This window comes from Volvox carteri, assembly GCF_000143455.1.
Source record: "Volvox carteri f. nagariensis unplaced genomic scaffold VOLCAscaffold_121, whole genome shotgun sequence".
NCBI classification, from domain to species: Eukaryota; Viridiplantae; Chlorophyta; class Chlorophyceae; order Chlamydomonadales; family Volvocaceae; genus Volvox; species Volvox carteri.
Window position 1 is genome coordinate 17,222 of NW_003307664.1, and position 14,003 is coordinate 31,224.

The following is a 14,003-nucleotide window of genomic DNA, read 5'->3' on the forward strand; positions in this document are numbered from 1 at the left end:
GGACCAGAGCTTCCGACGCTGGCCCGCCCCGCCATGACAAGTTGCATCTGAAACTGAAGTTGCGNAACTGAAGCTGGCTACCGGATATGTGTGTCGACGGCAGCGGCGTCGCACAAGCGCTGGCGCTGGGCGTGCCCGTCACCGCCGACGCCGCCGCCACCGATGCCGTCATTCCGGATCCAGATCCCATCGCCGCAAGCAGCCGTCGGGCGTTAGGGGCAGTGAAGCCGGAACCTCCGCCGCCTCCGCCGCCAGCGACACTGCTGCCGGCGGCAGCAGCGAGCAGGTCAACCTCCGGTCGCAACACACCCATGGCCAGATAGCTCAAGCATGTTGGCATCAGCAACTACACACATACGGGGAAAAACGGAAGAGGAGAAGCACACGGATCTTTGAATCCAAAATTACAGAAAAAGATATCAAACTTGCGTCCTTAGGTAGCGAAACCTAGCTAGGCAGGCATACGTGTTCACTGTTGTTGTAGTGAACACTCGGTGTGTCGGATTTGGCGCGGGTTGGGTTGGGGAGGAAAAAAAGGGCGTCTGGCGATGCCAAAACGAAAAGGAGCATACGTGAGATAGCTAACGAGGCCAAGTCCTAAACGGAGAGAAGACAAGTTGCTTAATTGGAGGCTTTCGTTCGCCTCGTCCTCCTAAGGCGCTTTCACCCTGCTCCTTGTCCTCCATTGACTTTCACCTTGAAGACATCTTTTTCCCCGGGCCCGGAAAACACACGCCGCCTTCCCTTCCCTTCTCGCCTCCCAACACAGTCTCAATCTCACCTCCAACAGCCCCGTCGCCTGTGCTTTGATCACCCTCAACAGCGAAGTGGGAAGCCGCTCCTGGGCCGTGATGTATAAGGCAACGCACGGGCCGCAACCTACACCGCCGCCGCCGTTGTCGTACCGAACACTGCCGCCGCCGTACCCGCTGCCGTGCGCGCCGCGGTGCGCCGACATCTCCGCACTGACTCCGCCGTTGGCGACGCCGCGACGTTGCGAGGAGTCCAGACTTCGCACCCATGCTTCGTCGTTTAACTTAATAGATTGCAAACCGGTATGCAGGCTTCCATTGGCGGTGACGGCGGCCGTCGGCCGCGGCGGTACACATCCCGCCACCGCCACCAGACACGCGGGCCCCCCCCCCGGCACCCCTCCCCCTGCCCCCCCTTGCNACGGCCGCCCAGGTCCCATCTGATTCCCCCGGCTCCGCGCCGCCGCCATCATCAACACGGCCACGTCCGAGGAGGGGCGCTCCACGTCCTGCATCCACTCGTGGAGATTGGAAATAACCATGCCGGAAACGGAAGTGGCCGTGGCGGTCGAGGCCACCGCTGCCTTACAGCTGACGGCAGCGTCGGCGTCAGCGTAAGCCTTGCCGGTGGTGACAATGCCTCGTACGGTGGGCTCCTCTGGATGGTAACTAACGTGGCCGTTACCATTGGCGGTTGCGCCTGCATGTACGGAACCGTTGCCTAGGCGGTTTCCGTTGCTGGGTCTTAGCAGCTGTAGCAGCAGGGAGGATGGGAGTGAGAAGGCGGTGACCTGCGCGAGGAGAGGACGAGCGAATCAAGGAGGTTGTTAAGGTCGTTAAGGTCGTTGTTTAGGGGGCGGTTTATCTCTGTAAGGAAAGGATCCAACGACTCCCCTCCACTCTCGCCTCCACCCTCCCCTCCACCCTCTCGCCTCCACCCTCCCCTCCACCCTCCCCTGCACCCAAGCCACATCATCGGGGTGGGGAAGGCATGACTCACAATGCCCGCCCACAACACAGACACGGAAAACCGTCCGCCATCAAAGCTCACCTTGCCTGCATCCGCCTTGCTCATCGTCAACGCTCCGCCAGGCGCTGACAACATTATGTTGGAGGCGGAAAGCGGCACATGACCGGAAAAGCTGCCCGCGCGCCCGCTGGCTCTAAAAGTGCGCGCAGAGGTGGACAAGCCAGCGCCTGTCACGATACTGGACACGGCCCGTTTAAATGGCGCCTCCCTGTGGCCGGTCCCCGAGCCCTCTGGTAGGAACGACATAGGCATTGAGACCAAGGTGGGAGCAGACTCCAGCGGCAGCAGGTAGCCGTGCTGGCCGTTTACAGCCAGTACGACGGCCACTCGTACAGTGAGATTGACGTGAAGCTCCGCCGCCAAGATCTCTGAAATGGTGCTGGAAAGTACGGAAGAAAAGTCGTACACGGACGAGGCGGCGATGAGGGCTTGGGTCGCGGAGCAAATCTGTGAGTGCCGAGGGTTCAAGGGCATCACCGCACCGGGGCCGGAGAGAGTTTTTAGAAGGTTTTGGGGAATGGGGTTGAATGGAGAGAAGTGAAGTGGGGGGATGTGGAGTGCGGGGACTGAGCCCCATGGCGTCGCGTGCCCCATTAGGCAACGTCAGTGGCAACGGGCAGTGAGCGCCAAATCCCCGATCCCCCAAAACACGGGACAGCACAACCCCCTCGTAACGTAACCCAACGTGAAGCCCCGGCGGTGGAATAAGCAGCGGCTGCCCCGGTCTCACCCGGGACACGGACTGCAGGTGCGGGCCAAACGCCAGCTGGGCTAGCGAGCTGGCCAGCCCCCGCAACACCGCGGGGGAAACAGGCCGCGTGCTGGTGGCGGCCCCGGCCCTGCCACACGGCGGTGCAGGGCCCATCACAACCGCAGCCGAGCCCTTAGCACCCTGCGGGGACGACTTCTTCCGCACCAGCCGGCGCAGCAGGGCGGCTGCTGCTGACGTGGCGCCCTGCGTCTTCTCTCCTGCTTCCTTGCCCCGGGCTGCGAGGGGCGCTGCGGAGGGCGAGGAGCGCAGCCGCAGGTCCCCGTAGCCGACCAGCAGCAGCGCCCCCACCGGTCGCCCGCACAGCACCAGAGGCTCCAACTGGGCATGCAACGTCGGGCTGCCGGGGAAAAGATTCTGGCCAAGAAGCTGGTGCCACTCGTAAGGAAGGTGAAGCTGGCTGCCACTCTGAAGTTAGCGGACAGGGGCGCGGCGGTTTGGAGGCGTGGTTATGGGTACTAAGAGCAGCAGTAGGGAATGCAGCTGTGGGTGAACATGCAAAGCGGTGCCAGATGCAGATGGGGTAGAAGATTGAAACCGATGGAGATGTGGGTCACGTGGTTTGTGCGGATTACGCATAGTTGTACGGCATTCCCGGAGCTCGCGATAAACGGCTGGAACAAAGTCTTTATGCAGGTACCGTCGTAACATGGAACAATGATATGAATAAAAGGGAAGGTCTGTTGGAAGGTCTGTTGGATGGAGAAGCATTGATATGCAACGGTGCAAGTACCCTTTTTACAATGTTTGTGGGTGATGGATCCGTGTACGGATATCCAGATCTGGATACCGGTATTCGTTAAGAAGGTATATATTGCTTCAAGGAATACACGTACCTCCCAGGTGAGAGTTTTGGGCAGATCCGAAGGCCCTTTCCCAAGGGACAGCTTTTCTGGAGCGTTTCGGTGACTTTTAGATTTTTGTTGTAGGGAACTGTTCCCTGGCAGAAATCTCCACGGCCAGGGCAACACGCTTCCAGGGCGAAGAGCAGCAGCATCCGGGCCCCAACTGCCGAGGACAGTGAGCGTTGCTTTGTTGGATGATGCACCAAGTATCCTGCGTTCAGGGGTAACAAGGACAGGTTGCTCTGTTGGTACCACAAAGAGTTACCGAGGGAAGAGTGCTGAGAAGACCTTGCTGTGACCAATATCCTCAAAAAGTACCGTCAGCAACTCGACGGCACACGGCTCAAGTGCGGCAATGCCGCCATAGCTAGAACGCCGATTGGGTGCACCATCCGGGTCCGTAGCCTCAGAAGCGTTTCTCTAACAGCAGTGTTTACCACGGTGGGCCCCTTCTCACCCGACTAGGGCTGCACCAGAGCCACAAGAAGTCACCAGTTTTTCCGCGTACGCATCCCAAAACGCTGGCCAGTGCGTCGCAATAGACGCAACATTATAGCGAAATTCCTCTACTTTTTCAACCTGCAGAAAGTCGTTTCCAAAGCTTTCGGTGAAGTCACAACCTTAAAAAGGAAATTCACTTCACTACGCACTGTGGATGAACATTAAGGATGGAAATAATCAGTACCATTAGTATTGACACCTACCTCACTAACAGATTCTGGCGCTGCCCTCCAGCAAAGCGTAACCATAGCACCACACGAAAGGCTATCTCAGGCTAAAGGAGGTCTCAGGGCAGATTCAAAAGATGCGCATAAAGAGTACTGCACAACAGATGCCTGACGAATACAGCGAAGCTGAGCTTGGCCAGAGTCCAAAACGGACGCCTTGCCAAAACAACCCCGCCGAGGTGGCAAGCGCTGTACACCTTGATGATACCACCTAAAGAGGGTTTAACACAGCCATCCTCAGAGCAGAACCAAAGGGACTTAAGCTTATGATAACGTATTATTCTGCTGGCATTATGCGTTTGTATTGTTGACGCATTTTCATGCATGCAGACATATGGAAATAGTTTTAGCTTAAATCATCATTGTCCAATAACAGCGCGAAGCAGTCATTTCATGGCTGCAATTTCCTTGTACTGCGCCACGACTGCAAGCATAAGGCAGCTCCCTTTAAACCCGACTGTAAGATATTTGGAGCTCCATGAAACTTATATATTCGTAGGATTAGGCTCGTACCTCTGGGCATGGTAGTGTATGTATGTAATGCTGTACAATTGGTTGAAACCGACGTAGGGTGGTACATAACATGAGAAGCTGGAAGTAAGCATCAGACGTGATGTCCGCACATGAAGCTACACTTGTTGTAAGGAGATGGCTTCAGCTGGTGACTGGAGGAAGTTCCAGCTGCTTTTCCTACGCCTACCACGGAGAACATGAGCCCTTCGATTCCGGAAAGGTCACGGAAGCAGATAACTGGATAGTATAATATTACGAGATCCGAGCACCAATGAGCAGGACTACTAATATACATCCCACTCTTGCCGTATTGGATATCGCCAGCAAAGCTCTGGCTAAAGTTAGCAAATGCGCTGTGATTACTTCTAAAACTAACAAAGTGTGACTTATTACGAAACAGATATAATGAAATAAGCTGTAACTGTAAACGAGAAGGTTTCCTAACCGAGATGTGTGGAAGTTCTTTGCCCAGAGCCAACGCAACCTGAAAATACCAGTTGCTGTCCAGTTGAAGCCCCGTTTTGCGCCAGAGCGAGACCTGCGCCACCTAGCACAAAGTCCTTCGTCCTTAGGCTGCCCAGGGACTATCCCTGAGAAAAAGGCAGCACTGGCAACGCAGGACTTTCACCCACACATCAACAGAACGTAACCTTGGCCTGAGCACTAAAATATGACTAAAATTTCATGCAACACCACATCATCGTCCTATTTTGAATCACCTGGCACGGAGAAAAGAAGTGCGTGGCGTTTGGCTGGGTCTTGCGTCTGGCGGCGTCTAGCTGGCAGGGAGTTGGCGACGCAAAGGATGGCTCTGACAAGCTCCGGCACGTTTATTATCCTCTCCAAGCGAACCACCTCCAAGCTTTGATTATAACTTAAATATCCGGAGCTAAATGTGCGCTCCCGAATCCATATCAAGCTCGATTTTTAGCCAAAGACTGAATTCAGCTGATGACTGCAGCTGACTGCAGACTGTGAAGTACACACTCAGGTCGGAGGCTGCGATTGCGTATCGTTTACGTTACAGCAGCAGCACCACCATTTGTGGTTGGTTCCTTGTTCCAAAACTTGGGGATTTCCCCACTCCAACCCTGTCCAACCCTGTCCAACCCTGTCCAACCCTATCCAAACCTGTCCAATCCTGTCCAATCCTGTCCAATCCTGTCCAATCCTGTCCAATCCTGTCCGATCCTGTCCAATCCTGTCCAATCCTGTCCAATCCTGTCCAATCCACTCGAATCCTGATCCTTACACTGATGAACCCTAGCTGTACTAGTAGGCATTATCTTATGCTACCGGTGCCTGGCTGACAGTAAGAAGAAGTCACGAGTCCGGAGCCCACTGTAACAATCACAACAAACATAAAGGCTACAGCTACCAGAATCCTTTTGCTAGTTGCAACTGAAGGATGCTCGTCCCGTTCCAACTACAACTACGCAAACCTGAAGCCGCATTCTAACGGATTTGAAGTACGTAGCGCCTCAACGGCGCGCCCGTATGGTATTTGTTAACGTGATCTTTAAAAACGTGGTGCTCGCGGTAGAATGATAAAACAGCTAAATCGCTGCAACCGACGAGCTTGCCCTGCTTGGACTGGCTTTTCGTCTGAAGGCACAGCTCAAACGGGCGAAGGTAAACTACACCCTACTACAGAAACGTACAGAGCCACCACAGCGCCACGTACGTTTATGAGTTTTAAAGTATCAAGAGCCCAACTAAGCCCATCCAAGCCCATCCAAAAAAGATTTGAGTAAGCATCTGTATCTAGGAGCGCTCAATACGGATTGACAATCCCGTTCAGCCTCTGCATTCGAACATCAAAAGAAACTGCGCCATATGGCTTCATTTTAAACTATACTAAACTAAAAAATCGCCTTATGGCTTCACGGAAGGCGGAGCCGCCTGCGACGCCTCTGATGCCCGCAGCAGCGAGCAAATCGACCTCCAGCGAGCAAATCGACCCCCTGCAAATCGACCTCCAGCGGCTGCTGCCGCTGTGAGCTGCTGCGTACCGATGGGCAGGTGACCCAAGCACGATGGGCACTCGCCACTGCGTCCTTGCGTTGGATTCACACAGCGCGGGTCATGAAGCATGCAGGGACCATTGGGCTCGGGCAGCACCGATCGAAGTCCGGGCGTCGAATCAAAAGCACCTGAAAGGGAGACCTCCTTATACTGAATGAATGGGGTGTTACACTGTGCCGGGCCACACCACAGTGCAGGGCAGGACGCGTGTTTACATCTCGTCGTCCATATGAATGATTTGACGAATGAATGAATGAACGAATGAATGGGCGAATGAAAGGGGTTTTCCATTGTGAGCGGCTTGCCATGCACATACGCCTCTGGTTCGGGTCGGTTCGGGTGGTGGTATCTTTCCGTTGAACATACACACACAATGAATGTATGAATGAGTGAGTACGGAGTACGGTGTACGGTAGCCAGGCGTGTGGGGTTCCTGCCACTTCCTGGCCCATCACGGAATCGAAACCAACACAGTACATACGAGAGATACTTGTAAGTGCTCCCCTTACGGAGTTTCATACAGCTCTTTCAACTCCCGCTTTCCTGGATGCCTGCCTGAGAGTTTCCGGGCCGACCCCGCAATTGGTCGATTTTGCTCAGTACAAGGGTTTAAATTGGCACGGGGGCTACACCCGGGACAAGTTAAATTGCTGGGACAGGCCCTTGAATTGGCCTGACAGGGACACGAATTGGCCTAGCAGGGACATTCCGACAGTCAGAATTAGCCTGTTGGGGTGTCGAATTGGCCCGGCAGGGACATTCCGACAGTCAGAATTGGCCTGTCGGGGTGTCGAATTGGCCTGGCAGGGACATTCCGACAGTCAGAATTAGCCTGTCGGGGTGTCGAATTGGCCTGGCAGGGGCATTCCGACAGTCAGGATTAGCCTGTCGGGGTGTCGAATTGGCCTGGCAGGGACATTCCGACAGTCAGGATTAGCCTGTCGGGGTGTCGAATTGGCCTGGCAGGGACATTCCGACAGTCAGAATTAGCCTGTCGGGGTGTCGAATTGGCCTGGCAGGGACATTCCGACAGTCAGAATTAGCCTGTCGGGGTGTCGAATTGGCCCGGCAGGGACATTCGGACAGTCAGAATTGGCCTGTCGGGGCTGTCGGGGTGTCGAATTAGGGAAGCACAGGAACTGTGCTGCGACCGGGGCAGTCCAAGAAATTGCTCTCCCCGACCTTGTGTCCTAGCATGCATATGCAAAGCAAGCCCCCCCAAATACCTAACAGACCGGTATACCGAGCCATCCTGATGATGATTCAAAGAGTCACAGGCGGGGTTGGCACGAGGATAATAAATCTGAAGGTTTTCTGAGAGTAACGATAGAAAACCGAGGTTTTCTGTGAACTCAGAAGAGTTGGTTGTGTGTGTTGGTACCAGGGTTCGACACTGACCTTCCTGAAACTTGCGGGCTCCCCTGTACCTCCCAAATTTTCCTTACGGAGGGGCCCCCGTACCAGGCTCCTGTACCGGCCGAAAACCTTACGGGGGCCCCCGTAACCCCGCAAAACCTTTACGGGGGCACTGTCCTTGGCTGAAACGCTGTGGAAAGTGACGCTTTGCATTTTTTTGCCCTGTAAATCGTTATTTTCGTTATTTTCTCGTGAACCATTACACTCGGGGACGCGGCACACTCAGTGAAAGCCAAGCGCCTTGGCCGCCGCGGCCGCCCATCCCTTCTGCTCCTCTTTCTCGTCCTCCTCATCCTCGTCCTCATCATCATCACCAAAATCCTCGTCCGCGCACGACTCATCGGTATCTCGTTCTACGTCGGTCTCGTAGTCACTGTCACTAAAAGCCTCATCGTCACTAGCGGGGTATGTTGCTTGTACCAGTAATTCAATCTCTGGGTCAGTCGCAACCTCCTCATTATCATCCTCTCCGTAATACCCCTTATCCTTTATATGGTCAAAGGGTACTACAATCTTGCACGGCAGTCGGCAATCGGTCCGTCCTCTCCCCTACGGGGGACTTTACGGGCCCCGTACGGCCTCTTATAAATCCTTAAAATCCTTACGGGGGCCCCCGTAACCGGCCTTCGGCCGGTCCGGGGGCGGCCCCGTACGGGGGCGCTTCGCGCCCCAAAATCCTTACGGGAGCCACCGAAAAGTCCTACGGGCCCTGACGGGGATACCGAAAAAAGGCCAAAAACTTACGGGCCCCGTACGGGGTGTCGAACACTGGTTGGTACGGCATGTAATGCCAGTTAAGGAGGTCGCTCTGGTGTGTTAGAGTATTTTTCGGGTGTCGTAGCTACATAGGAGGTCGCTGCTGTGAGGCGTTAGGTGTCCAGGCCCAATGGTTTGCCTAGCGGTAGGTGGCCCACACACGGCCTACCTGCCGAAAGAAGGCTTTTTCAATTGCGTGCAGGTAACCTTTGTAACGTTTAACGATATCTCATGTAAACTACATGTCCACTAAACTCAACGGAACTCCTTACTGAAACCCTAATAAGGCGGCAATCAAGGCTGGAGCTTGGGTACGGCAGTACGGCGAAGCGCGTTAAGCTTGGCAGCGTCGCATTTTATAATATCTACTACGATCATTGTCAAGCAACTCATCAGTGTAGCTCTGTCAAAAAAATATTGTGGCGCCTGATGGAGCCCGACAAAGGACTTGAGTTCGCAGCTTTGGTTTAAAAAAACTCCATCTGAAATGGTTCACAGCAAACTCTGACAATTCTAATTGTTGGAAATGACCGACACTCATGTACCAGCGAATGGTAGCCACAGTAATAGGACCCAACGGGGGTCCGGCGCTTTGCTGGTCTTAACACTATTGGATTCAATACTGTATCAGGATCCAATATTTCATGGCGCAAAATTCAAATTTTTTTGTCGTAATCGAACCCAAAGTGGGGCAGCAGGTAAGGAATTGAATGCCTTTTGGGATCACTCCGCGGTGAGCTGCCCTTGTCTCACCACGGTTTGAGTTTGTTTGAGCTGTTCACAACCTGGCATAGTGGCTAGCTAAGGGCTGTGAACGGGCACGGGCTTTGAGTTGCCATAATAGGCGACAGCGGCTTTGTTGCTTTCACCAGCCGCATACGTCCGAATAGGACACAGGTTGTACCAATCAGGGTCTCGCTGAGCTGTTCAATCCTAAACCTGCAGCCCGGCGAACTCAAGGCTAGGACTGCCAACACCTAATGATCCAAAGGCGCCATTGAATATTTAAGCAGCCCCTCGCACAAATGTGTCCGGTCGTACTTCGCGAATAGAGAATCCGTACATCTCGTCCCAAAAGTCAGGAGCGAATTTTGCCGCGCAGATGCGCGCGTGCGATTCGCAAAATGCGCCTGTACAAATGTATATAAAATTTCTTGGCGGATGAGGACCAGGTGCGCCAGCGCGTTGCGCAGGTGAGCATGTTGGCCATAGCCGCACGCTGGACTATTGCGTCGATGCATTGCAGTAAAGGCAACGTCGTAGCTTGCAACTCTGGGCTCGTGAAACTGCCGCGGAAGATGAAGCGCTGGCGGAAGATGAAGCGCTGGCGAAGAAGCAGTTGTGTGCAAGCCATAAGGCGCCTGCTTTCGGTAGCGCAGCGCATAATTCTCATTGTTCCGAATACTCAAGTTACACTCCTACGAAATAAATAAACAAGCACAGAATTATGTAAAAATAAGAATCGCGAGAGACGTTCAGAACCTTGCAAGTGAAATGGATGCCGCTGAGAGCTTGGAACAGCTTTTCGCAGCGCATTCGGCCGTGCCTGCGTTAGCCGTCTTGCAGCAACTACGAATGGAATTGAGCCAGCAGCAAGCTCGAAGCCTGCTGAATAACCACCGGGCATATCTTCAGCTGGGAACATGTAGTTTTGGTCGGCGCGGTCAAGCAGCGTACGCATTGCGCTCAGGTACCGAGGTGCAGCGTCTCTTCGACATCGCCAACATATCTGGTACGCTGTGGCCGGCTTGCCGACCGCGACATGAACGGGCGCTTGCATCACAACATTCAAACATTCAACCAAGCCTGCATACGCACCTGCAGATGAAGATGCCGCACAATTTTGGGCGACGGGTGTCGGTCAGCGATTACGTGGTAAGCAAGAGCCAAGGGGTGGTATAGGTCCAGTCAGGGCCGTGTGAGGAGCAGGTCCCTTCGTCTGCCACGAGCCCACATTAGCCAGCAAATTTCAGTTCGTAAGCAAGCTCAATGATGCCATTTCGTATCCTGGCGAATGCAATTGGTTCATGAATGTATATCAACCGCCAAACCTGTTCATATACAGCTACAACGCCTGCTGAGTCGACCGCTGCACATTACCCTATTCAACAGGTGTGCATGGTGCAGCTGGCGTCCGTGCAGCCCCTGGGAATGCAGAGCCATCCAGCAGCACCGGTAAGCGTGTGCCAATGTGGGCATGTGGGGGGGGGAGGTGAAGGGGAGTGTGACAGGCTATGATGTACTTCGCAGAAATATAGTTAGGCCTGTTCTGAAGGCACTGCTCACAGCTACACGCATCATCTTGATAACGGGGCACACTGCTGATGCTTCCTATGCAGGCCAACTCTGAGTGCCCCTATATGCTCACAGCGACATTAGCAACTGTGCTGTCGTGCCGCTCGATGCCCACGCAACGTGTTTGGACTGCGTGCGTCACGCTCTCATTGCCGCGTGTGCCACTGATGTGCCTGCGCCTGAAATTCTGCTGGCGACCGTGGTGGGCGCCATTGCCGAGTCTTGGGATTCGATGCGCTTTCAAGTGCTACATGCCCATGCAAGCAGCCTCCCCAGCTCTTGCATGGCGGCGCAATATGGCGAAGCCCTACAGCAGCAACGGCTGCTGCCAGGCGATGTGGAGCTGGCAGTTCTTGCCCATACTCTCAACATAGCGATCACAGTGTTTGACCCGGATGGGCTGCAGATCTGCTATTGGGGCTCCAGCACAGCGCCAACAGAAGTGTGCCTCATCCGGCAGACAGGCCTCGCTGGCACCCCCATGTCTTACTGCCTGCTGGATATGCTGCCGGGTGTGTGGACAGGGCAACGCCGCCAGCATCTCGTCGCAGCTTGTCGAGCGGTTGGACTCTGCATGTCAGAAACACCGTCAGCCGAGCAGGCTGGTCAAGTGTGTGCTGTCCTGCATGCGATGGACAGCCGCTTTGAGTTCATTGTGCAGCAGGTCTTGGCGGAATAGGCTGATCAGCACGAACCTGCGGTTGTCATGCGGCGGCTGCTTGCGGTGACACGGCAGTCATCACAGCACTTACCGCTGCAGCAGCAGCCCCCTCAGGAGCGCCAGGAGCAGGACCAGCAGCAGAGGCGTCAGCAGCATCACCAGCCACAGCAGCACAACCCGCAGCACCGTCGACCATATGACGTATCATTGCCCAGTCCTGCTGTAACAGATGCCGAGCAACACATTCCTGGGTACTTCGGAGCATCCTGGCGCAGTGGCCCCGGCCACAGACTTGGCATCTCTGACCGGCTGACGGCTTGGAGTGCTGTCACAAGCATGCTGCTAGCCGGTGCACTTGTGGTGTGCGCCATGTGCGGTGTCACCAGCACCGACCTGCATGATGACCTCAAGCGCTGGGCCACTGTGGAACCTGTCGGTGCTGGCATTGCGCCATACTCATTCCACAACAGCTTGCATGCTGGCAGCACAACCACACCTGAAGGCCTGTGGCACCTGTGTCCGCACTGTGCTCCATTGCATCCAGCGAACAGTGGCAATGAGCGAGCAGAGTATCTGGTCTTCCATCCACCTGACTATACCAAGGCCATCATGTCCTTGGACGCCATCGACCAACTTCGGATAGGCCTGGTGGATGTTGGACTTGGCTTTTTTTCAGCAGCCTTTGGATTTGTTGCTGGCAAGCTTCGGCAGCAGCATTGCATGGAGGCACTGGTCTTGGATTGGGCACGCGACTCCACGCGCCGCGTCAACATGCTGCCCCCGGCACTGCAGGAGGTGCTGGGATGGAGTGTGCAGCACAACCCGCTCGTCAGGGAGTTCCTCACCGTTGCTGAACAAGTCCCGCCCAATCACCCATTGCCATACCTTTGTCCAGCTGATGTGCAATCATTTGTCGCCAGTGAGCAAGCCTGCAAACCTCTTGCGCTGGCCACCCTGGAAGCAGCAGAGGCAGCTCGCTCACTCATATCGGTGGTGGTGCCTGCCATCCAGCGTGCAGCCACAAAGCATGCACCCGTGATGTACACTGCGGGAACATTGGTTCCATGAGCGCCCACTCTACCCGAACTCAACCTGGCTGTGTCCGCGGACGGGACCCCACTGGACTATCAGTTTGGCTTGTCTGCGGAGATGGCCATGTTCCCCTATCTGTTTCCCTTTGGTGTTGGCGCATTTATGGGCGGCACGACCTTGGTCAAGTACTTAGCATACTGTGCCAAGTGCCTCTTCAGTGTGTGGACATTGTGCAAGCCATACTTGCTGCTCATGTATGTGCTTCACCAGAGTGCCCGGCTGCAAGAGCAGAATACAGAGGTGAGTGCATAGCATAGATGCTGGTGTACTGCACATGATGCATGCTGGGTTGTTGGACACGGATTCTGCCCAGCTGCTACAATTTGCAGGTTCCGAGCAACATCATGCATGTACAACCTCAAGACATGACCATCATGCCCACCTGCATGTACAGGCTGTGCTTGAGAGGGCGCTCCTCGACTACAAGTCCCGGAACCCCAACGCAAGCGATGAGGATGCCATCTGTCACATTCTCAAGCACAAGCTGCCGGCAACGTTGCCCAACACGCCTGCATGGCACCGCAGCAACCTCCAAGACTTGCTGTGCATGGTGGACTGCTTTGGCATGCCGTCATTCTTCCTCAAGCTTATAACCGATGAAGTGTCTGCCACACGCTGGCCCGAAGTCCAATCGCTGGAGCAAAAGCTGCAGGAGTAAGTTGCACACATTTTAATCTGCATCACTTGGCAAGCTTCCTTGAATGGTGCCGTCTGCCTCCTGTCCCTGCCCAGCATGGAAAGCAGTCACCCATCACCCATCAATGCACTGCTCTGGCTGTGCTGTGCTGTTGTCTTTTGCTTGCAGCTTCTGTGCTGGCTTCACATGGCAAGACGCCCCAGCTGAGAACGCATTCATCACCCACAAGCGCGTGCAGTCCTTCATGACTGACGTTCTGAAGGCAGGCCGGGGGGCAGTCCAGGATGGCGGGGCCCTTGGCCGCGTCACCAACTGGGTGGTGCGGTATGAGGTTCAGAACCGGCACAGCCTGCATGCACACATTGTGCTGTGGGTGCACCCAGAGGATGTGGACTGGGTAGCATCGGAGATTGTCGCCTGTGTACCTGCTGTGTACCGTGGGGATGATAGCCATCCATTGTGCCCCTACACAGCAGAGTACTGG

The 14,003-nt window shown here is 54.9% G+C and overlaps 1 protein-coding gene across 1 annotated transcript; it reads right to left on the minus strand.

Moving 5' to 3' along the window:
* Positions 1-8,300: 8,300 nt before the first annotated feature.
* On the minus strand, positions 8,301-8,862 carry VOLCADRAFT_108468 (uncharacterized protein; the record flags this gene model as incomplete). Its single annotated transcript, XM_002959057.1, has 2 exons — positions 8,301-8,584; positions 8,823-8,862. 2 exons carry the CDS (start codon positions 8,860-8,862, stop codon positions 8,301-8,303), a joined length of 324 nt encoding a protein of 107 aa, XP_002959103.1.
* Positions 8,863-14,003: the final 5,141 nt, after the last annotated feature.